This window comes from Protopterus annectens, chromosome 3.part1 (assembly GCF_019279795.1).
Source record: "Protopterus annectens isolate FY-2018-M chromosome 3.part1, PAN1.0, whole genome shotgun sequence".
Taxonomy (NCBI): Eukaryota; Metazoa; Chordata; order Ceratodontiformes; family Protopteridae; genus Protopterus; species Protopterus annectens.
The window spans coordinates 36,640,425-36,664,678 of record NC_056732.1 but is presented as its reverse complement, the minus strand read 5'-3'; the positions used below and the strand labels follow the sequence as shown (position 1 = coordinate 36,664,678).

The 24,254-nt window shown below is 44.6% G+C and overlaps 1 protein-coding gene across 1 annotated transcript in view; it reads right to left on the bottom strand.

The window, feature by feature from the left end:
- The window catches only part of RAB12 (RAB12, member RAS oncogene family), a 1,061,182-nt gene that overhangs the window by 262,585 nt on the left and 774,343 nt on the right, over positions 1 to 24,254 (bottom strand). The window contains exon 4 of the mRNA XM_044066526.1: positions 11,385 to 11,474. Within this exon, the coding sequence (XP_043922461.1) occupies positions 11,385 to 11,474 (90 nt within the window). The remainder of the gene's footprint in view (positions 1 to 11,384; positions 11,475 to 24,254) is intronic.

Sequence of the window (24,254 nt, the reverse complement as noted above, 5' to 3'; positions counted from 1 at the left end):
TAAAAGATGTAATGGGATCCTATCTCGCCTACATTCATAACTGATGGGATAGCGTCCCTAGCACCTAAATCCCGGGTGTTTCATTGAAAACACTCCTGAGAACTGTGGAACCAAAGGAAGCTCTACCTCGAGAAGCCACATCTATCTTGTAATGAGAAATGAAGGTGTGCGGAGAAGTCCAGGTAGCGGCTGCACAGATATCATCTATCGATAATTTGGAGTGGAATGCTACAGAAGTAGCCATTGCCCTTGTAGAATGAGCCCTGACTGGGAAGGGTAGCTCTTTGCCGGACCGTGAATAAATGAAGGAGATGCAATCTTTAATCCATTTGGCTATGGTGGTTTTAGCCACCGGTTGACCCAACCTATTTTCCGCAAAGGACACAAACAGCTGATCTGACTTTCGTGTCTGACTGGTCCTACTTAAATAAAAACGCAGTTGTCTGTGAACATCCAACTGATGGAAAATATATTCTGCGCTATTGGAGAATTTGGGAAAAAACACAGGGAGCTCCAAGGATTGTTGAATGCATAAGGGGGATGCTACCTTGGGCAAGAAAGAGGGATTTAACTTGAGGGACACTCTGTCTTTGTGAAAGTTCAAATAAGGAGGATTAGAACAGAGAGCCTGAAGCTCTGAGACCCGCTTGGCAGAGGTTATTGCCACCAAAAAGGAGGCTTTCCAAGATAGAAATTTTATATCACAAGTAGCTGCTGGTTCAAAGGGGCGGGCAGTTAAAGAAGCTAGAACCATATTCAGGTCCCAAGGGGGCACAGGATGGGCTATTGGGGGCCGAAGGAGCCACGCTCCTTTAAGGAAAGATTTGCAAAGCCTGTTTGCCATTAAGGAAGGCTCAGAGGAGACATGAACATTAGAGATAGCCGCCAGTTGGACTTTAATTGTGGAAACTGAAGAGCCCAAATAAAACAAAGAAGCCAGGAATTCTAAAACCTGAGGTACTGGGGCGGTAAGGGGATCTATACCTCGTTGCTGGGCCCAGAGAGCAAACCTCTTCCATTTGCTGGAATACAGTTTAATAGTGGAAGGTTTGTGAGAAGAGGACAAAATGTGGATGACGTCTGGAGAAAGAGAGTTATCTCTGACTAAGGTTGGAAGTGGAGTAACCAAGCGGCCAACCTCAAGGACCTGAGGGATGGGTGAGACTGTCCCAACTGATGAGTTAACAGGTCGGGCACCAGGTCCAGAAACCATGGGCCTTCCACCGCATACCTCAGAAGGAAGGGGAACCAAACCTGACGAGGCCAGTGTGGAGCGATCAAAATCATGTCGCTTCCTAGATAAATCGCTTTCTGTATCACCTTCGGGAGAAGAGGAACCAGAGGGAAGGCGTAAAGTAGACCGGTGGGCCAACTGTGAGCTAGGGCGTCCCTGGGAATCTGCCCCTGAGAGGGAGTCAGAGTGAAGAACTCCCTGCATTTCGCATTGTGAGGGCTGGCAAACAAGTCGCAACAAGGGAGGCCTCACTTGGCGAAGATGTTTGCAGCCACTCTGTCCTTGAGGGACCACTCGTGGGGCAACAGGAAAGTCCTGCTCAGCCTGTCTGCAATCACATTGGATTTCCCCGGAATGTGCGTTGCCACTAGGAAACGCTGGGTAGCAATCGCCCAATGCCACACTCTCATGGCCTCTCGGCAAAGAGGGTAGGACCTGGTTCCGCCTTGCTTGTTTATGTACCAGACTACCGACATGTTGTCGGATAGAATCGCAATAGTACCCCGGGGAAGAGCATGATGAAGTGCTTGCAACGCCAGTAGCACCGCTCTCATTTCCAGGATATTGATATGTAAGTGCGTTTCGTGAACCTGCCACGTGCCTTGGACAGACCTGTCCAGATAATGCCCCCCCACCCTATCTGGGAGGCGCACCCTATCTGGGAGGCGTCCGTGGTCACCGTGGCGACGGGAGGCTGAAGAACAAAGGGTTGCCCCTGGTCCAGGTTGGACCGAAGCAGCCATCAATGTAGGTCCCGACGGCAAATTTCCATAATCTGGACCAAATGGTTCAAGGGGAGTTCCTGAAAGGACCATTGAACCGACAGTAGCCATTGCAGCACCCGCATGTGCAGCCTGGCTAAGGGGACTAGAAGAATAGTCGAGGCCATCGTGCCCAATAACTGCAGAATCAGTCTGGCCTGAACTCGTGATCTGGGTAACAAGGTTTGGACTTGAGACTGCAGGACCTGAATCCTTTCTACCGGCAAGAATGCCCGCATTCTTCTTGTGTCTAACTCTGCGCCTATAAAGGTAATACGCTGAGACGGCTGCAGCACAGATTTTCCCCAACTGAACGTGATTCCTAGTGAATGACCCAAACTGACTGTGGTCATAAGCGCCCAAACTAACAGATGCTTGGAGGTGGCAGTAAGGAGCCAGTCATCTAGATAGGGAAACACTTGGAATCCTAGACTTCTCAAGTGAGCTGTCACTACTGCCAGACACTTGGTGAACACCCTGGGGGCTGTGGTGAGACCAAAGGGCAGTGCTCGGAACTGGAAATGACTGGCTCCCAGGCGGAAGCGTAAATGACTCCTGGACTCTTGACTTATCAGAATGTGATAGTAAGCGTCCTTGAGATCTAAGGAGCACATCCAGACATCCTTCTCCAATAACGGGAGAATGGACTGAAGGGTGACCATTCGGAATTTGGATTTTTTTACAAAGTGATTTAATGATCTGAGGTCCAAAATGAGACTCAAGTCCCCTGTCTTTTTTGGCACCAAAAATAGTCTTGAGTAAGTTCCTGATCCGATCTGGTCGGCGGGGACAGGCTGGATGACTCCTTTTCTTAGCAGCTTTGAAACCTCGACCGATGCTTGATCCCGCTGACTGGGTGGCACATCCGGGATTTTCCTGATAGGAAAAGGGGGGTTCTTGATGAAAGGGATGAGATAGCCTCCGGTTATGGTCCGGAGCACCCACTGATCCTTGGTGACAGATTCCCAAGCCTGCGGGTGTTCCGCAAATCGACCCCCGACTGGCTCCGGAGATGCGCAGCCGGGCCACGTCTCAGGGACAGTGAGCGTAGGATGGACCACGAAAGGAATCGCGGTCTCCAGAGTTACGGGAGCCTCTGCCGCCTCTGGGGCGGGGTCTTCCTGAATCCCCCCCCCTGCCTCTAGAGGGGGGAATCACTCGGTGGAGAAGGGAAAGACCTTTGAGATTTCCTGAACCACATTTTCCCTCCTCTCTGGGCCTTGGGGTAAGGTCTAGAGGGAGCGGAAAAACGGGCCCCCACGGCAGTCAAGGTCTTGTCCTCCTGCTCGCACCGAGTCAGTGTGTCCTTCATCTTGGGTCCAAACAGGGAGGACCCATCAAAGGGGGCGTCGGCGAAGGAAGACTTAAAGGCCTCTGCAAAGGGACACAAACGTAACCAGGCGTGTCTTCTAAGAGCCACGCCTGTTCCCGCTGCTCTACTCGCCCCTTCGGCTGCATATGATATGAGCCTCATGGACGAGTTGACTATCGAAGATAGGGTAGTCATCTGGGCGCCAACAGTTTGGGCTAACGCCTCAGGAAGATTACCCGTAAGAGACTCACCTAACTCTTTGAGGAGGTCCCTTTGGAGCCTGGTAAAATGACAAAGATAATTCAGCGACCGCAGGGTAAAGGCCGCTGAAGAAAGGGTACGCTTCCCGTACCTATCCATGCTCCTGGAATCCTTATTAGGAGGGTGAATAGACGTTGAAGCCTCTGCCATGTCCTGCTGAGTTGGCAGATGCCACCACCATCGCATCTACTGCAACTCCTTTAGTAAAAAATTCCTTTTGAGGAGGGGCTGAGAGGAACTTGTTAGGTCTGGCAGGCACCGGTTCCACAGTGTCAGGGTGTTCCCATACCCTCGAGAAACTAAATCTAGTAATTCATCGAAGGGTGGAGACACCCAGGAGGCAGAGGGCTGGGCCACAAAGGCCTTGAGGAAGAGGGACTCCTCTGCGGAAGGGGTTTTGGACTGCCAATCGCCTCTCTGTCTCAGGATCTTGAGGATATCTGAGAATGAGACGTCATCCGAGGACGATTTTGGGGACCCCTCCGCATCATTGAGGTCAGTATCTGATGTGATAGACTCATCCTGGGAGTCAATGTGCTTCCTCTTGCACAATTTTTTTCTTGGAGGTTCATCTGAAGTGGATTCAGAAGGACCTCCCGGGAGAAGGGAACCCCCCCCAAGGGGGTATCCTCAGGCCCTGGGGCCCCACTGTCATGGGAATGAAGCACACCAGAAGCACCAGTTCCCAAGTCTAGGGACGGTGAGGTAGAGACTTGCTGAGCCGGCAAGGACATGGCCAGCGCACTCTTCATGGCCTCAAAAGCAGGACCTCCAGACTCTACGGAGGACACAGGCTGAGAGACCACAACGGTACCGGGAATCCCTGCGGCCGACGCTCCGAGGGAATACAAGGGACCGAAGCTACCAGTTCCAAAGTGTTCCCCTCAGCCCCGACCGAGGAAGTCCCGGTACCGGACCCTGACGCCGAGGACAGGGTAGGAATGATGGTCGGAACAGAGGAGCTCAGAGGGAGTCTCGGTTCAGACTGGACAACTCTGCTCCGCTCTACCATCATCGAATCCAACGGCTCCGAGGAGGTTGGAGGAGGAATCGGATGTGTCGAAGTGGGGACCGGTTCCGGAGCAGAGTGGGCTGGAGCAAAAACCGGGGACTGGAAAAGCCTCTGGATAACTCTGTCCATATCTGAGTCTGACAACCTGGAGGATTTAGAGGAAATAGATGGGGGCCGAGACGACTTCTCTCTCGGCTCCGATAGACCAGGGGACCGGCTCCGAAACGGCTCCAACACCATCGGCACCGGATCCGGAACCGTATGAATAAGCATCGGTGCCAAAGGGGACTTCGGGGCCGGGGGGGGGGGGTCTGAGCTGCACACCTCCAACGGCTCCGAGACCAAAGGAGCCGAAGCAGATGATTCGCCTCTCGATCCCCCAACCTACGGCTCCGACACCAATGGAGCCGAGGAAAGAGGTATCGAGGCAGACCCTTCCACCCGAGGCTCCGAAGCCATTGGAGCCGAGGAAGAAGAGGTCGACCTATGCTTCTTGGAAGTCGGAGCCGACGACCTTTTCTTTTTAGAAGCTGGAGAGGAAGGAGAAGCCAAAGCTTCCTCAAAGGAGGGCTTAATAAGGCCCTTAAGGATCAATTTATTTTTTCGCTCTTGAAGGACCCTAGAGGAAAAGGCATGACAAACACTACATGTTTCCTGCAAATGTTTCGGTCCTAAACAATATACGCAAACAGCATGGCTATCAGTAAGAGACATTTTGTAGTTGCACTTGGTGCACTTTTTAAAACCAGACTTCTGCTCTTTTGACATCCTATCACACAACTATTTCCCACAACGAAAAGCAAACCTTAAAGTAGGGCACGAGCCCTTTGACTCAAAACGGGACTGGCCCAAGATACAGAACACAAAACGGGCAGAAGCCCTCTAACTTAAACGGGCTTAGCCCGATAAATCAGGACGTACAGAAGAGTCAAAATCAACACACACACACAAATAAGGGCAAGGGCCCTCTAACTTAAACGGGCCTTGCCCGGTAAGTAGAAAAAAATACCAACAACCAAAAACAGGTTCACACACACACGTAAAGCTGTTAAAACAGCTGTTTGTTAAATTTGTGAAGAAAACCCTAGGTCAAAAGACCAAAAAGTAATGAAAAAAACCACTTAGCTCCAGCCAAGTCGAGACCACGTCTAGCTTGAAAAGCGGCAAACGAGATCTGGGGAAGCAGGCGTGGTGCATTCTGGGATAAGGGGTAGCTCAGCCAATTAGAGACTTTGTTCTAGTATATAGTGGCCGAGTCGGAGCCGAACCCATCAGTTATGAATGTAGGCGAGATAGGATCCCATTACATCCCTCTTCGCAACCTCGAAGACAGACCACTCCAGAAAGAAGAAAGCCAACGGAGCTGAGAAAGGGAGTTTCTAGCCTGCCACCTCCCTCCACTTCGAGAGTTTTCTGCCCAAGGTGGAAGCCGAAGCCAAGCTGTCCAATGTTGAAGCTCTGAGAGGAAGAAAACCTCAGAGTCTATCCTATCCCCTCGGATCTGACCCGGAAGCTGCGGCTCTGACAGTCATCCGGATCTGAAAAAGGCAGAGCCGGTGCACTCAAGAGTAACAGTCGGATCTGAAGACAATGTTATCTTTCAAACAGAGACAGAAGGGCCAGAACTCTCAGATCCAAGGACTCTAAACATTACAGGCTGGGTCAGAGGAGCTGGTGGTGGTGGTGTAGTAGTAGATGGACATTGTTCCTGACCCGCGGGGGCAGGAACCTTGAAGACTCTCTTCTGAAATTGCTGTGAAGAATCTCATCATTCTTTCCATATCTGCTTCTGAGACCTCTGGAAGAACGAAAGGATACCACTGAAAGGGACTTAGAATGCCACTCAAATAAAGGGAAGGGCACCTTGGACAGTATCAGATCCATGGTGGGTGAATATACAGTGCAAAGCAATGGCTTTGAATCCAGGGACTTTGGATCAGAAGTGCATCTTGTTGGATTTGAGATTGTCAGACAGGAAAAATACTTACTCGGATCTGAAAGTTGGATCGCAGAAGATTCAGAATCCAATTTTTCTCTTTTTCTGTGGGTCCGAGGATGTCGAAGCCTAAGAATCCACAGATCTGGACCTTTTTGAGTGGTCCTTAATTTTAACTTTAGGAGGCTGAACTCCAGATAAAGCATCAGAGAATGGAGACGGCCTGTGCCCTTTAAGATTCATTTACTTTTCCTCTCAGTTAAAGCCAGTGGATTAAAACCATGACAAATGTCACAATCCTGATCTAGGTGTTCTACACCTAAACAGTAGACAGAGTGTGAGCATCAGAAAAAGGCATTTTATGCACACACCTCTCTCGTTTCTTGAATCCCTTTTCGGACATAGTGCAGAAGATTAACAGCCAATGGCAGTAACAGCAGCCAACAATAACAAACAATAGCAACAATACATCAAAGAGCGAGCAATAAAATTAAGATAGACGTTTCTTTTTTTTTTTGAGAACAGATTAACCACCAAGAAAAATTGATGGATTAATTAACCACCAAGAAAGTGGAAGGTGCAACATCTATGAAACTACTAAAAAAGTGGGGTAGGAAAGGCCTACCAACAATGGTAGCTTAGAATACACTAACAAGTGTATTGGGGAGTGTAAAAGTGAACAAGGAAAATAAAACAGTCAAGGGATAGAATAAACATTCTAGCAGACGAAGATTTATCAAAACTTGTTGTGTCTTTCGGCTTTTCCCAGCTAGGAGTCGCCACAGCGGAACTCCGGTCCACTAATAATTGGCAGTTGATTTTTACATACAGAGTTGCCAGCCCTGACGCACGACCTTCAACGAAGGTACGCCCATTCAAGCATATCTCCATGCAGAAGACGCTCTAGCTGAGAGTCGAACCGGACAGCATCTTACTGTGAGGCGACAACGTCAAAACTAAGGCTTGAAAAATAAGATATTAAGGAGTATACACTTATCTTAATGATTTAGCCAGACAGCTGTAGCCAAACACATCTAGTTGTGAAAGCAGCAAATGAGATCTGAGGGATGTTAGGCATAGTGCATTATGGGTAGGAAAGGAACTAGAGAGTTTGTTAGTGGCCAAGAGCTACAGTAACAGCTGAATCAGATCAGTGTGTGGGATGCGAACCCATACACTGAGGAATGAATGAAAACTAGATCTTACTTCAACATTAGATGTTCGAATAATCACTGCAGCAGTAGCCTTAGCAATATGGGTTACATCCTGCTGAGGATACAACAGTTGGCCAGCTTACAAAAGTTCAGAGTACCTTCCCATGTGCCCTTTTGAATTTTATAAAATCTGCCTGGTTTCTCAGGACTAGGTGCCTGAGAGCCTGGCTCTCTGGGCACCATCTCAAAGGTGTCTTCAAAGACTTAAGCCGCTAGTGGAACTGCTAATAAGGGTCTCAGGATCTTTACTCCAGGAGGCCAAAATACATATTGGAAAACTCCAAAAAAATGTTGAGGGTTCATTTAAAATGCTTCTTCATGAAGTTTACTCTCACTTTGAAAGCAACATCCTCAGGAAAGGGGTCAAAGGATTTGTTTTTTTGAGTCAAAGCCAATGGCAGAAGAAATTTGTGTGGAATAAGCCATTTCCTCTTCTTCTAAATCAAAGTCTGAGAAATCTAGAGGGGTTGGGAGAGGATGGTCTCCCTCTCTAGGAAGAAGTGCAAATAAAGTGGAAGGCCAGGATGGTCGAGAATTAAACATTTATGAGGAAGTCATACATTCATCTGTACATCTTTTACTATCAACAATGGCTGTGGCAAATGTCTTCATTGCTTGTTGTACAGTGTCTGGTTTTCAGATGCTAGGCCTGGTTCACTGCGGAGACAACCCACCTGGGGTGGAGGCTTCCCTTGTTTGTGTATTTTGTTTTTCAACTAGCTCAACCTCCTGTATCTCATGAATTATAAAAGACATGGCTCCACTGTCTACTGCAAAAAATGTCAGGATAAAAGAAGATTGAGTAAAAACAGGGCATGGAACTGGTGACAAACAACATAAAATATGAATGGGTCCAGTGTTCTCCAGCACTGATGGGAGTGATGGAAAGTCACAATGACCTCATGGATGCTTGCCCACAAGTTCCTTCATGACCACTTTTTTCAGCCATATTTATTTTCCTGAAACACCCTCTCAAATATTTGGCAATGGATAAAGAGCTCCCCGTGGCTTCAGGAATATTCCATGTCATGCAAACCCTCAAGCTTTTTCTGATGTAAGTAGGCCTATAAAGATTGTGAGTCCCTAAGGAGCATCAGTGCTCTCATCAGGAACCCTAATTTTCCTCCCCAAGTAAATAAGTCACTGAAAATTGAGGTCTTCTGGTGGAATTTGCCTTCCAAAGCACAAAAGTTTAAAATTTCAGCAAAAATATATCTAGTTAATCAGAAAATTTAATACACAGTCCAATTAATAACCTTCAGTAAAAGAAGGTCTTCAAACTGGGTACTTCTCTTTAGTAACTTACCTAGAAGCAACTGGCAAATGGGCTGATGACCAATCACGTTTAAAAATGAAAGAACTGAAAAAAAGATGTGCCTCTCCTTTCAGCAGTGGCTAAGACCTGTGGTTCTGAGCCAAGAGAGGAGTCCAATTCAGTAGGAATATTCACAAAAGTAGGGGGAGACAAACTGGAAGATACAACGCCACATCTGGCTAATTTCCATGATTATTATTTGCACTGCAGCAGTGGGCCCTATGATGAACATCAATGCAGTGGTGCCCAGACTATTTATCATTTCCTAAAAGTTTGACCAGACTTTCAAGTAGATTATGTTGAATGTTATGATGACACGGTCAATAATGAATTTGGCAAATCTACTGGTTACAAGCCAAAAATATTTAAAGATTTTGAGTACATGAGCTAAAATAATGCAGACGGTATGCAAGCTTTTCAATGCAACATCGGATTAACTCTTCTTTCAAACAGAAATAAATGCATCTGTCACAGAAATGAATAGTCCTCATACAGTTATTAACTGAAAGAGAATGCAAAGGTTGATGTCAACTAGAATTCTGTATTACTCCTACACCCCAAGAGTCAGGAAAAAAAACTGTGTTAAAGAGACGGACAAAAAGACAGTTTTGAGAAAGAATTAGAAGGTTGCCAGGATGGGAAAGAAAGGAGATAAAAGGGGGGACATGTACTGAATCTGCCTTTTTTTGTTGTCTTTTTTGGAACTGTACTGCCACTTTTTTTTAAGTTTGTGTACCTGCCTTTTATTGGGATTGCTTAAAAGACTTCCTATGAAAGGGCCCTGGGCTAGAAGATAAGCCTCTGCTATATTAGGGATAGGAATTTCTTGAGAATCTCAGCAAAAGCCAATACAACAACACTTTATCCAGAGGTATAGTCAACATTTCTGCTTCAACATCCTGTGGTAGATTTTGTGCATGCAGCCAAACAAATCTCCATATAACAAGCTCAGCGGCAGTAGATCTGGAAAGAGAATGTACAATATCATAGACACATCCAAGAGTGTATTTTGTAAACTAAGACACTGAGGAAAGTACAGAGTTCAAAGATGCCTTAGTCTCTAAAGTAGAAAGGTCAGGAATTAATTTCTTCATATTGTCAAAGGAAGCTTGTAGAAACTTTGACATAAGTGTCTGACATATGACCTTGGACACACAGCTTTTCCATGCTAATACAGGTGGGTGGGTACAGCCCATTCTAACCATCCCCCATCATCAGGCAGGTGCTCCAGCATTGGGCATACATTACATATAGATTGGTTGCTACTCTTTCAAACCAGGAAAAGTTGGTCTACTATAATGCATTATAATGTAAAGCTTTCAACACAACTGTTAGTACATTTTATCAAACTTGGTAACCTGAGCCCATATGAGCACTAATTACCTGAACTGACCTGAAGTACATTAGTTAACCCTCAGAGATAACAGCATCCTCTCAGAACATGCCCCTTCAGTCTCTGATGGAGGAATTGCTATTTAGTATACACCACCCCTGGACATATGCTCTAACTTTCCCCTCAGGAAGGGCAAGTGGACACAGCTCTCTCACTCCTCCACCATCCCCAGTCAGTTCTCCCCAGCACCAGGACATACATCATATATAACGGTCACGACTCTGAACCCAGGAACTGGACATGCTATGTTAGACAGATTAAACAGGATCTCAACACATCTACTTGTACGTTATACATTTTGTCACAAAACCTACCAGCACAACTAGATATGAAAATTAAACAGATGTACACAAGAACATCAGTAATTTCAGCAATTATGAAAAACACAAGAATAGTGGTTTCTGCAAGGGGCAAGTCCCTATGTAGCCCTTATGTCAGGGCTTCGCCTCTCTTACTAAAGCATTCTCACTCTGAGATCATTCCAGTTTGAAGCAGCAACAGTCACTACTATGAATGTTTTAACAGCAATCGATTGCTCTTTCTCCATGCCCATAAACCCTAGTGTAAAACTAACAACCGTACTTTCAGCACTCCGACACAGCTACAATAAGCAGTGATATACTAAGACACCTTAAGCAAATGTAAAATGACGAAATATAACTCAAGAAAGTTGGGATAAATCATAAAATATAAGCCTATGCATTTGGGTTAAGATCTCACCCATGCACAAAACTACAATTTGTGACTTCAACATTTAGTGCTTAGCTCGGCAGGTACTTTTATAAGGCTATTATGTTACCTTTCCTGCAGAATAAAAAAATACTAAACCAAACCATCTCATAATATACATCAGATGTAAACAAAACATGGGATGTTCACTCTGTAAACAATTCAGACCCTCATGGGGGCTTCTGATACTAAAACTAAATCATACTTAGTCACTTACCTTTTCGCCCTGTTGCCGGGTAACTTCTCTGTCAGCTTCACAGTCTAATTTGTTTCCCACTAACAGGAGCTCTGCATCCTCGGAGGCATACTGTAAGCAAAGAAATCATAAACCAGTCACTTTTGTAAGCAAAGAAGTCCTAAACTAGTCACTTTTGTAAGCAAAGAAGTTATAAACCAGTCACTTTTCAAAGACTCATCACCTCTTCCCAACATGTCAAATGTCTACAATTAAACTGCCAGAGCTGCAAATAACTCAGCAGAGATTTAATACAAATGGTCTTCAACTCAAAACCAAAAAAATGTACTAGAATGCGGACAAGAAAATAAAGCTAGTGGCAGCTCAAGTACAACAGAAGAAACTGGACTGGAGTGGCTTCTCATTATTTCTGCCCCTGGAGAGAAATGATAGCTTCATTATTTCTGCCCCTGGAAAGAAGTGATATCTTCATTACTTCTTCCCCTGGACAAAAGTGGTAGCTAAATTATTTCTGCTCCTGGACAAAAGTGGCAGCTTCATTATTTCTGCCCCTGGGCAGAAGCGGTAGCTTCATTAGTTCTGCCCCTGGGCAGAAGCGGTAGCTTCATTAGTTCTGCTCCTGGACAGGACTGGTAGCTTCATTAGTTCTGCCACTGGACAGGACTGGTAGCTTCATTAGTTCTGCCCCTGGACAGGACTGGTAGCTTTATTAGTCCTGTCCCTGTAGAGAAGTAATAGCTTCATTATTTCTGCCCCTGGCCAGAAGTGGTAGCTTCATTAGTTCTGCTCCTGGAAAGGAGTGGTAGCTTAATTACTTCAGCACCTGGACAAAATTGGTAGCTTAATTACTTCTGCTCCTGGACAAAAGTGGCTGCTTCATTATTTCTGCCACTGGACAGAAGTGGCTGCTTCATTATTTCTGCCCCTGGACAGAAGTGGTAGCTTCATTATTTCTGTCCCTGGACAGAAGTGGTAGCTTCATTATTTCTGCCCCTGGAGAAGAGAGGTAGCTTTATTAGTTCAGCCCTTGGAGAAGAGAGACAGCTTTATTACTTCGGCCCCTGGCCAGATGTGGTAGCTTCCTTATTTCTGCCCCTGGACAGAACTGGTAGCTTCATTAGTTCTACCCCTAGAGAGGCGTGGTAGCTTCATTATTTCTGCCCCTGGACAGAAGTGGTAGCTTTCTTAGCTCTGCCCCTGGATAGGAGTGACAGCTTCATTGTTTCTGCCAGTGGCCAGATGTGGTAGCTTCATTACCTCTGCCCCTGAACAGAAGTGCTAACTTCACTATTCTGCCCCTGGAGAGGAGTGATAGCTTTATTATTTCTGCCCCTGAGCAGAAGTGGTAGCTTCATTATTTCTGCCCCTGAACATAACTGGTAGCTTCATTAGTTCTGCCCCTGGACAGAACTGGTAGCTTTGTTAGCTCTGCCCCTGGATAGGAGTGATAGCTTCATTGTTTCTGCCCCTGGCCAGATGTGGTAGCTTCATTAGTTCTGCCCCTGGCCAGATGTGGTAGCTTCATTAGTTCTGCCCCTGGCCAGATGTGGTAGCTTCATTAGTTCTGCTCCTGGCCAGATGTGGTAGCTTCATTAGTTCTGCCCCTGGACAGAAGTGGTAGCTTCATTAGTTCTGCCCCTGGACAGAAGTGGTAGCTTCATTAGTTCTGCCCCTGGACAGAAGTGGTAGCTTCATTAGTTCTGCCCCTGGACAGAAGTGGTAGCTTCATTAGTTCTGCCCCTGGACAGAAGTGGTAGCTTCATTAGTTCTGCCCCTGGAGAGATGTGGTAGCTTCATTAGTTCTGCCCCTGGCCAGATGTGGTAGCTTCATTAGTTCTGCCCCTGGCCAGATGTGGTAGCTTCATTAGTTCTGCCCCTGGAGAGAAGTGGTAGCTTCATTAGTTCTGCCCCTGGACAGAAGTGGTAGCTTCATTAGTTCTGCCCCTGCTCCACAATAAGGGAAAGAGGCTGTTCAGTACTGGGATGGCTAAAGCAGTCTGAAAATGAAGCAGTTTAACCTGCATGTAAACTGGCCAGAGTCAGGATTTGAAAGATTTATGAATGGTATGGTCCAACAAACCAATACGTAATGTAATGACAGATGAATAATCAAATCTGACAAGAGAACCCATTAGCTGTGTCAATTAAAGCACACTGTACAAGTACAGGGACTGAAAAACAGCATGTAAAATATATTAGAAATGAATGATTTTGTTCTCAATGTATGCAAGTGAAAAGGAACATAAAAATGATGCATGAAAGTGTGTGCGTCTCATACATTAAGTCTTCTCAGAGGTAGCCAGTCAAATGTTCTCTTCCCAAGCACTTCTTACATTCCTGTGTCACCCTTACTTATTTGTTAATGTTCTATTACCTCTGTCCGAGGAATGCTTGAAAGTCCAGCTGTATTTATGTGCTCCATTCCGATGGCTTTGTATGACATTCAGTTACATTTCTATTTTTAAAACAGAAGCACTTCCTCAAAAGTCTTTGCAAGTCTTGACCTGCTGTGTCATCGAATGTTGTGCTTCGTTCTTCCTACTTATTTACAAACTTGTACCTTTTGCCTGTCCTTAGTATGAGAACACCAGTGTTACATCCACACATCACTATTTAACAGCAGCATTTGGCATGGAAGTTACATCAGTCAATTTATCACGCGAAAGCAACTGCTGTAACCACAGTATGGGGTCAAACTTGTACAAGTGACATTCAGTGAACTGCCTTAAAGTACATGGACATGACTCAATAGAAGCTTATTAAAAATAATAAAATGTTTCACCATTACATAATACACAACAAAAATCACCAAGTAATAACATGCAATACTACCTCCCAGATGTGTTTTTTATTCAGCAGTAAGCATCCCCTTCTCCACAGTTTAATGTATGTACAGACAAGGATCATTCAAAACTCTGCATCTATAAAGCAATAAAACAGGACAGACTGTGTATAAAATTATAGTAATGGGGTCACCTAAGGTGTGATGTTGTTAGGTAAGAGCTTGGTTTAGTTCCAGCTAAATGCACCTAAGAAGTGTGCTTCAGCCACAATATGCAGTACAACGATCAAATGACAAAGTTCTGATTATGGTCCAGATGACCCAAGTTTGGTAAGTGGCATGAGTGCTGGAAGAGCCGGCCAGGGAAGGCTGGCAATCAGCAGCTTATCAGGATTGCCTGACATGGGAGGGGGGTGAGAAGGAGATGATCGTCCCAGTCAGCTGACTGCTCCCATGTAAATGAAGATCTGCATGACACCATGGGCCAAAGGATTAGAAATGGGCATGCTGGTTCCAAGTCAATCATATGAACATGCACATGTGTTAGTGTGTGAATGTATGCATGCACCTGGAGAAGGGCACAGGTTAACCTGCAGTGACAAACACTTACATCAGCCACCAGGGGGTGGCAATAGGGTAAAACAAATACACCCTCAACTGCATGAAAGTCAGCAAGGACAAAAAGTAGTGCCAATGCTGCCTGTATGAACCCCCCCCCCGAGCTTAGCATGGGCGAACGAATGAGCTAAGCTTGTGGGGGATGCATGATGGTCAGTAGGTTCAAGAGGAAAAAATTAAGTAAAAGACGTAACACGTGAAAGGCATGTGCCTTACAGACGAGTACTTGCACCCTTAATGTAAAGACAATTAATATTTTATTACCTAGCAATCACTTCAAGGTATAGGAATATAAAGAAACACCTCTGTCACAAAGTGATGACATGAAATGTTAATGTTCAGGTTTCACTTCAATCAGTGCAGGTAATTAATGGAAATTCGTTCAGACTTTAAAACTTCTCACAGCTTTGACAGTTTAATAATAGCTTCTAGCTGAACACACCCATGTAAAACTTAGACATGTATTTAAATAACAGAAATATACATCTGAGGAGACTGCCTTCTTAGTCTATGTAGCAATTTCCTAAACATGTCTACCTGGTGTGCCAATTTCTTGTTTTACTGTTTTTTTTTGTGTGTGTTTTTTTTTTATCCTGCTTTGGTTTTTCTGCATGTTCCCACTGGGACTCCATGTTTGGTCAGTACCATTAGTACAACAATGTTGTTTTTCTGACGCATTTTTATAAAATCAAAGAATCTTCTTAAGAAGGTGTTCAAACCCATCTAGATTAAATGCAATTTCCTGGAAATCCTAATGATTTATTGGGCTTCATTTTGACAATACCTCCTCTGCTGTACATTAAGCAACACATCTGCACTAATAGTAACATGTGGGAGTAGTGATGCCCAGACTACTGAAATGAGTCAGATTAATACTGATATAAGTGCAGTGCAAGGGACTATGCTACCCTGTATCTCCACAACGGGGAGCTTTGCCTCCACAACCTATCCTCTAAATACATATGCAAGTACAACAAACACAAGGAACCATGTTCTTGCTGCTCCTCTTATTCTGAGTTGGCACAGTCCAAGAGTTACAGTGTACTAGGGATCATGGGTTTGGGGATGAAGTCCCCTTGCGATAAGAAATATCCTTGCAGGATTAGTTTGCTTTGACGTCTTTGCTTTACTGCACATTATCACTATGCTGTATGTTTAATGGCTGAAATGAGTGAAACTGTGCGCTTTTGTTTGAGTAAAATGTTTACTTTACTGACTCGACACAGATGCAAAAGTTGAGAGTCCTCACCATAATATTTGACTTAAGTAGTTATAATGGATTTCAAATGCATGAGGACTGCAAAATGCAAGAAACTTTCTACGGCAGCTACACCCTGCCCACGACCCCCTACGTACTACTCTAAACTGATACTCCAGTTCAATCAAACAAAATATACAACACAAAGGAGGCAAGAGGAAGGAGGACAGGGTTCCTCCTGCAGCAGGTACTCAACTCCCACAACCAGACTTATGGGGAATGCCCATAGCTCTCAAGTCAGACATCACCATGCTCCAGGCATCAGGTACAGTGTCAGGGTATTCTCCTGGCTGTCTGTCCTGTGGTAAGAGTGAGCCCAAAAAGAACACCTAAATGTAGAGGTCATGTGCAGCATACGTCACTGTATATTCAAGTATTGCTGAACTAAGGAATTTGTTTAATTAGGACATTAATAACTATGTCTGTATAACTATAATATTACCGACTGTTAGTACTGTACACCCCTACGGGGCTGGTACTCCTTAACTGTACATCCCTACGGGGCTGGTACTCCTTAACTGTACATCCCTACGGGGCTGGTACTCCTTAACTGTACATCCCACGGGCTGGTACTCCTTAACTGTACATCCCTACGGGGCTGGTACTCCTTAACTGTACATCCCTACGGGGCTGGTACTCCTTAACTGTACATCCCTACGGGGCTGGTACTCCTTAACTGTACATCCCTACGGGGCTGGTACTTCTTAACTGTACATCCCTACTGGGTTGGTACTCCTTAACTGTACATCCCTATGGGGCTGGTACCCCTTACGTTACTGCTGCTGTTGCTGGCTCTCTTTAGCTGGGCTGTGGCTGAAAAAAAAAACTTGTACTATTACAAATGACCAAGCAAAAGGAAGCATTATAAAAAATGCAGTGGATTGTAGAGACATTTGTTCTAAAGAAAGCTTTGCAGAGCTTTGTTATAAGATAATGTAGTCTAAAAGCCACTTGGAGTGGCAATTTTAGTGACCATTTTTGCCGTCATGACCCTTAACAAAGGATATGAACAGCTGCGTTGCCTTTTATCGACTTTGTCCTGTCGACACAGTCCCTGAGCTGACTGTGCACATTTATGCAATGAAGATTATTCGAATAGCCTTGAATAAAAGTACTGTGAAAAGATAACTGGCAAATAAAATGCAGCCATCCATCCACAACCCTTTTCCCATTCTGCACAAGGGGTCATGATGTCACTTCAACTGTGACAGTCATCTATCTACAGCCAAGGTTCACACCACTGGGAAAGCACTAGGAAGCCTTAAACTGATACAAGCATTCAACTCTCCATGTTAATAAGGCACTAAACAGCCTATAATTGCAAAGTACCTTGCTAAGGTAAGGGAAAAGAGCTCCTGTACTTTACAAAAAAAATGCACCAAACCAGGCATGTCCAAAGGTCAGCTTCCGGTGATTTCTCCTGTCCACCTGGTGAATCTTGGCATAATGGGGCAATGCAGCAATTGCCTCATGTACACAGACAACCCTCTCCTCCTACCACTCAACACTACAACCTGCGAGAGATGCACTTATATAGCCAAACTGGAAGCAAAGCTCTCTCCACCCAAGATTGTGCTAGGCAGTCAAGAGGAGAAGGTTAACACCCGCACTTCACCTCAAGCAACACATAGCCCTTCAAAACCCACACCATCAACACCCTCATATAGCAACACTAAACCATCACATGCGGAGGCCCTCAACAGTAACCTGCCCAAGCAACAAGGACCTCCGAAGCTGAAATGCAAACACCAATCACAACCAAAGTGTTGCATAGCTCACAACATCAGTGTGCCACCCAACAGCCCCTAAGGCAAGACAACGTACCCAACACTTTAGTCATAAGTGACTCTATAGTCAGCACACTGACCTCCCACTCACCAGGCTGAACAAGGAGAAAATTATAGCCAGCTGCCCATCGAGTGCCAAGATCTGCCACATAACGAATGCACTCAAGTTACTCCACAAGAAGTACAGATACGACTCTGTCATTGTCCATGTTGGAGTGAATGACTTGAGATGTACCTCCCTGGACTACATGAAAAGAGACATGGAAGAGCTCTCGGATCATGTGGCCCAGGCAGGTATGACCCTAGCCCTATGTAGCATCCTGTCTTCGCCCAGAATTATATCAAAGTATAAGGACAATATGATTGACTTCAACAACTGGCTAAGTTTCTGGTGTCATTCAAAGAGGGATCCAATATCTGTCTGCCTGGGACAACATGATCAACAGACCACGATGCTTTGCCAGAGATGGTCTGCACTTGTCACCCTGGGATTCAGGTTACTGGCTAAGGCTCTTGCCACCCCCTATAGTGCCATTTTTAGGCAAAGTTCAAAGGACAAAACCACCACCGTAACAGGTACAAGCATGCAAAATCTGAAGGTAATGCTACTCAATGCTAGAAGTCTAAACCACAAAATGCACTCCCTCGAGGCACTCCTAAAAATGGAGAACATCGATATCTGTGCAGTAACTGAGACCTGGTTCAAGGCTCCAGAGAGCACCTCTGCAATACCAGGCTACAACCCTTACCACACTTTTCGGCCTAAAGATGGAGGAGTGTCCATAGTCACCATGGATATTCATGCCACCAGGCTAGTTGCCCAACACAATGAGTCTGAAATTCTCCAGGTGCAACACTAGATAAGACTGCAATCCAAACTGTAGCTTGTTACAGATCCCCCACCATGCCCCAAGATTCTGACTACACCTGTCTAAACATACTGGAAAATATTAAGACACAACCAAACACCCTAACACTGGGTGATTTTAACTACCCTGCCATTAACTGGGAAAACTACTCTTGTATCAACACCTTTGCCCAACAGTTCTTGGAATTCATAAATTCCAATGCCCTGGATCAACTAATCCATAGTCCCACCAGGGGCTCCAATATCCTAGACCTGGTCATTACCAACATGGGAAATCAATGCTCCACACCTATGATCACCCCCTCATTGGTCAGGTCTGACCATAAGCTAATCACCCCTGACATACACATCCCTCCCCCACTCCCCAGTAACATCTGTAAAAAAAACTTCTCCAAAGCCAAATTCCTGCTACTCAAGTCAGAAGTGACAAACTTCATAACACCTATGCAGATGGGAACTGAAAGTTCAACTGGATGTATGCTTGGGATCATTGTTGTGTTGAAAGGTGAAAAGGTGAAATTTCTCTTCATCTTCAGCTTTCTAGCAGATGCCTGAAGGTTTTGGGTCAAAAGTGACATGTTCATAATTCCCTCCACCTTGACTAAACCCCCAGTTCTAGCTGATGAAAAGCAACCCCAAAGCATGATACTGCCACCACCATGCTTCACCGTGGGAATGGTGTTCTTTTGGTGATGTGAATTGTTGTTTTTGCGTCACACATACCTTTTGGAATCGTGGCCAGAAAGTTCAACCTTGGTCTCATCAGACCATAACACATTTTCCCCACATGCTTTTGGGAGACCTGATGTATTGTTTTGCAAATTTTAGCCGGGCCTGGATGTTTTTCTGTGCAAGAAAAGGCATCAGCCTTGCAACCCTACCTCATAGTCCAGACATATGGAGAATATGGGAGATTGTTGTCACATGTAGTACACAACCAGTACTTGGCCAGAAATTCCTGCAGCTCCTTCAGTGTTGCTGTAGGTCTCTTGGCAGCCACCCTGACCAGTTTTCGTCTTGTCTTTTCATCATTTGGCGGGATGTCTAGTTTTTTGCAATGTCACTGTTGTCCCACATTTTCTCCTGTTTGATGACGGTCTTCACTGTGTTCCATGGTATATCCAATGCTATGGAATTTTTTGTGCCCTTCTCCTGACGATAACCTTTCAACAATGAGATCCCTTTGATACTTTGTAAGCTCTCTGCGAACCACAGCTTTTGCTGTAGCAGGCGACTGAGTAAATGTCAAGAAAATCCTACTAGAACAGCTGAACTTTATTTGGAGTTAATCAGAGTCTCTTTAATTGATGGCAGGTGTGTACCCAAGAAGACTGAATGCTGTAATTAAATCAAAATGTGCTTCAACAAAGTATTAGTTTAAGGGTGTGCACACTTCTGCAACCAGCTTATTGTTAAGTTTTTTTTTTTTTTTCAATATTTTTTCCCTAACAGATTTGTTTTTCAACTGAATTGTACAGGTTATAGGTCACATTAAAGGTGGGAAAAGTTTTGAAATTATTTATTGTGGTCTCATTTTTGTATATCACAAAAACCTGGCATTTTAACAGGGGTGTGTACACTTTTTATATCAACTGTAATATCTAGTAAATATCCATCCATGTGTATTAGTGTGGTGTGCATAAAAACTAAGTTATTAACAGTTCAGAAAAAATGTCAGTGCTTTACAAAAAAGACAAACATGACAGTTTTCATGTTTACAGCCCCAAAAACATGTTTATACAATGAAAACTAGTAGAAAAACTACACAAAAAGTACAGAAAACAGTGGATGTAGTAAACTAGTAATGTATAAAAGTGTGCAGGTGTGTGCATAAGTGTGCATGAGCATCCACCACTATGGTAAATGGAGGAATTATACTAAAACTACATTGGTAACACGGCATGAAAAAATGTGCGTTTTGAATTTACAGTTTGCGATGCAATAAGTCTAATCAAAGCAGAACTGAGGTTAAAGTAACTAAACACATACTTATACATATTCTACACATCATTTTTATTTAGTATATTTTTACTACATAAAAATATTTCTCAAAAAATTGCCTGAAAAAAAATTATAAACTGTGTGTCAGCTTACGTAACTTCAACACACTCTTAATAGAGCAATAGCAGTTAAGTCCTGGTTTTCTGAATGCATTTCCTAATTCATTTGGAAAATGAACAGAGATCATATGGACAAAGATGACCCACAGCGCCTTACAAAGCACAGATACAGAGAAATTAAATACATTCAGAAGACCAGGACTAAACTATTAAGAGTGTATTTAATTTATGTAAGCATTACTTGTGTATTATCACAACTAGATTCACAGCAGGAGAAGCGGGTCATTTCCAAAACTATTTTATCAATGTATTATCTTATCAAATTATCATATAAAAAAAAAAAAAAAACCCACAAATATACATTCTTGGGAATAGAGTTTCTAACAAACGTATATAGAAGTTATGCTCATACCATAACGTTCCATGTTAGTTGTCTTCTTCCCGCCTTCTTTCTTGCTGGATGGGTTCGGAGCCGACCTCGGCTCCGACTCGGCCACTCTAAAAGCTCGAGAGTTGGTTCCACCGGCTCGAGGCTCCCCTTATATCCCACAATGCTAGGCAGTATTACCTCAGATCTCGTTTGTAAGCTAGGCCCAGCCAATAATAAATCCAGAACTACTGGAAATGGGAAAACCCACCTCTATAAAATGAAAGGAAGAAGGTGACCTGAAACCTGATGAAGGAATATATACATAGTATAGTATATACATATATACAATAGAGGTGGTAGGAAGAAAGGTCACAATCAAACTCCTCTAGGTCTGTCCAGGCTAGGGGGAAGGAGGGTGGGACGCAAGAAAGAAGGCGAGAAGAAGACAACTAACATGGAACGTTATGGTAAGAACATAACTTCTATATGTTAAGTTGTCCATCTCGCCTTCATTCTTGCTGGATGGGACCGTCCCTAGCACCTTGTCCCGGTGGCCTATCGGAACAGACTCTTGAGTACAGTGGAACCAAAGTTAGCTCTATGTCTAGAAGCTAAATCCAACTTATAATGAGAAATGAAAGTGTGAGGAGTAGCCCATGTAGCTGCTGCACAAATCGTATCAATAGGCAGCCTGTCTTGGAAAGCTATAGAAGTAGCCAAAGCTCTAGTTGAATGAGCCTTAGGTCTGTTAGGCAACTTTTGGTGTCTAATCTCATACACAAAGGAAATCAAGGATGTAAGCCATCTGGAGAGTGATACCTTGAAACTGGAAGGCCCTTTCTGCCTTCTGCATAAGAGACAAACAATTGGTCAGTTTTCCTGATCTGTTTGGTCCTATCCAAATAATACCTTAATTGTCGATGAACATCTAGCCAATGTAATTTTTGTTCAGACCTGTTAGAATAGTTAGGAAAAACACAGGAGGTCAATGTTTTGATTTAGATTTGCCGCAGAGGCTACTTTAGGTAAAAAGGATGGATTGGTCCGTAAGGATACCCTATCCTTATGAAACAAAAGATATGGTGGTCGACTGCTGAGTGCATGAAGCTCTGAGACCCTTCTAGCCGAAGTAATGGCTATCAGAAAGAGGGTCTTCCAGGATAGCAATTTCATTGAACAGGAAGCTGCAGGTTCAAAAGGGGGAGAATCAAAGATGCGAGAACTAAATTAAGGTCCCAAGAAGGAGGAGGATTTCTTATAGGAGGCTTAAGAAGAAAAACTCCCTTCAAGAAAGCTTTGCAAAGCTTGTGAGACATGATGGCAGAATCTGAGATGCCCACATGAAAGTTAGATATAGCTGCCAATTGAACCTTAAGAGTAGATGGAGACGAACCTGCATGGAATAGTTCGGCTAGGAAATCAAGGACTATTTGAATGGGAGCAGTGAAAGGATCTATGTCCCTTCCTTGAGCCCAATAGGAGAAACGTTTCCACTTACTAAGATAAATCTTCCGAGTGGAAGATTTATGGGAAGCTATCAAAATATCTCGAACAGAGTGAGATATTTGAGGAAGCCTGGCTAAGGTTGGAATTGGAGGAACCAAGCAGTGAGGTTCAGAGAGGGGAGGGAGCGATGTAACTGACCCGACTGATGGATCAAAAGATCTGGAACTAGGTCCAGATGCCAGGGTTGCTCCAACAGAAATTGATGTAGAAAGGGAACCAAACCTGTCGAGGCCAGTAAGGTGCAATGAGGATCAATGAGGCCTTCTGAGCGATAGCTTTCTGTATCACTTGAGAGATTAGTGGGAAGGGAGGGAATGCATACAGAAGTCCCCGGGGCCAAACTTGGACTAGAGCGTCTCTGCTGGGCTGGCCTGGTAGAGGAAAGAGGGTGAAATAATCTTTGCACTTGCTGTTTTGGGGAGTAGCAAAAAGGTCGCAGCAAGGCTGGCCCCACTTGAGAAAAATTTTCTCCAAGATAGAACTTTTCAGAGACCACTCGTGAGGCATGAGAATAGCTCTGCTCAATTTGTCCGCGATGAGATTGGACTTTCCGGGGATGTGCGTTGCTATCAGAAACCGTTGAGAAGAAATCGCCCATTGCCACAGTCTGAGTGCTTCTCGACATAGGGGGTAGGACCTGGTTCCGCCTTGTTTGTTGATATACCACACTACAGACATGTTGTCCGTCTGAATTGCTATCGTTCCCAAAGGAAGAGAGTCTTGAAGGGCTTGCAACGCTAAAAGCACTGCTCTCATCTCTAGAACATTTATATGCAAGTGGCGTTCGTCTGGTTGCCATATGCCCTGGACTGTTCTGCCCTGATAATGCCCCCCCCACCCGATAAGGGAGGCGTCCGTTGTCAGAGTAGCAACCGGAGGGGGAGGGACAAAGGGTCTTCCTAGGAAGAGCTGGGGGGAAGAAATCCACCAAAGAAGATGACTCTTGCATGCTTGCGTTATCACAATGGTGTGGGACATCGGAAGTTGTTGGTACGACCATTGTGTGAAGAGCATCCACTGAAGGATTCTCATATGAAATCTGGCTAATAGAAGTAGAGGGATAGCAGCCGCCATAATCCCCAGTACTTTTAGGACTAATCAGACTTTGACTCTGTTGCTGTGGAAAAGAAGGGAGACCAGTTTGTGTATGTCTGCTATCCTTTGGTCTGTGAGTCTCGCAGACATGTTGACTGTGTCTAGATTTGCGCCTATGAAGGTAATAGCACGACAAGGCGACAAAACAGACTTTTCGCAATTTATTGAGATACCTAACTTTTGAAAAATGCGAAAAGTGTAGTCTCTGGCAAGTAGAAGAAGATGCTTGGTAGGAGCTGTAAGGAGCCAGTCGTCTAAGTATGGAAACACCTGGAATACTTGACGTCTCAGGTGAGAGGCCACCACTGCCATGCATTTGGTAAACACCCGGGGGGCAGTGGTGAGTCCAAAGGGCAGGGCTCTGAATTGAAAGTGACTGGTTCCCAGCCTGAAGCGGAGGAATCTCCTGGAGCGTCTGTTCATTTTTATATGATAGTACGCATCCTGGAGGTCTATAGAGCACATCCAGTTTTCCTTTCCCAATAGGGGTAGGATGGATTGTAACGTGACCATCCGAAATCTTGTTTTCTTGACAGACTTGGTCAAG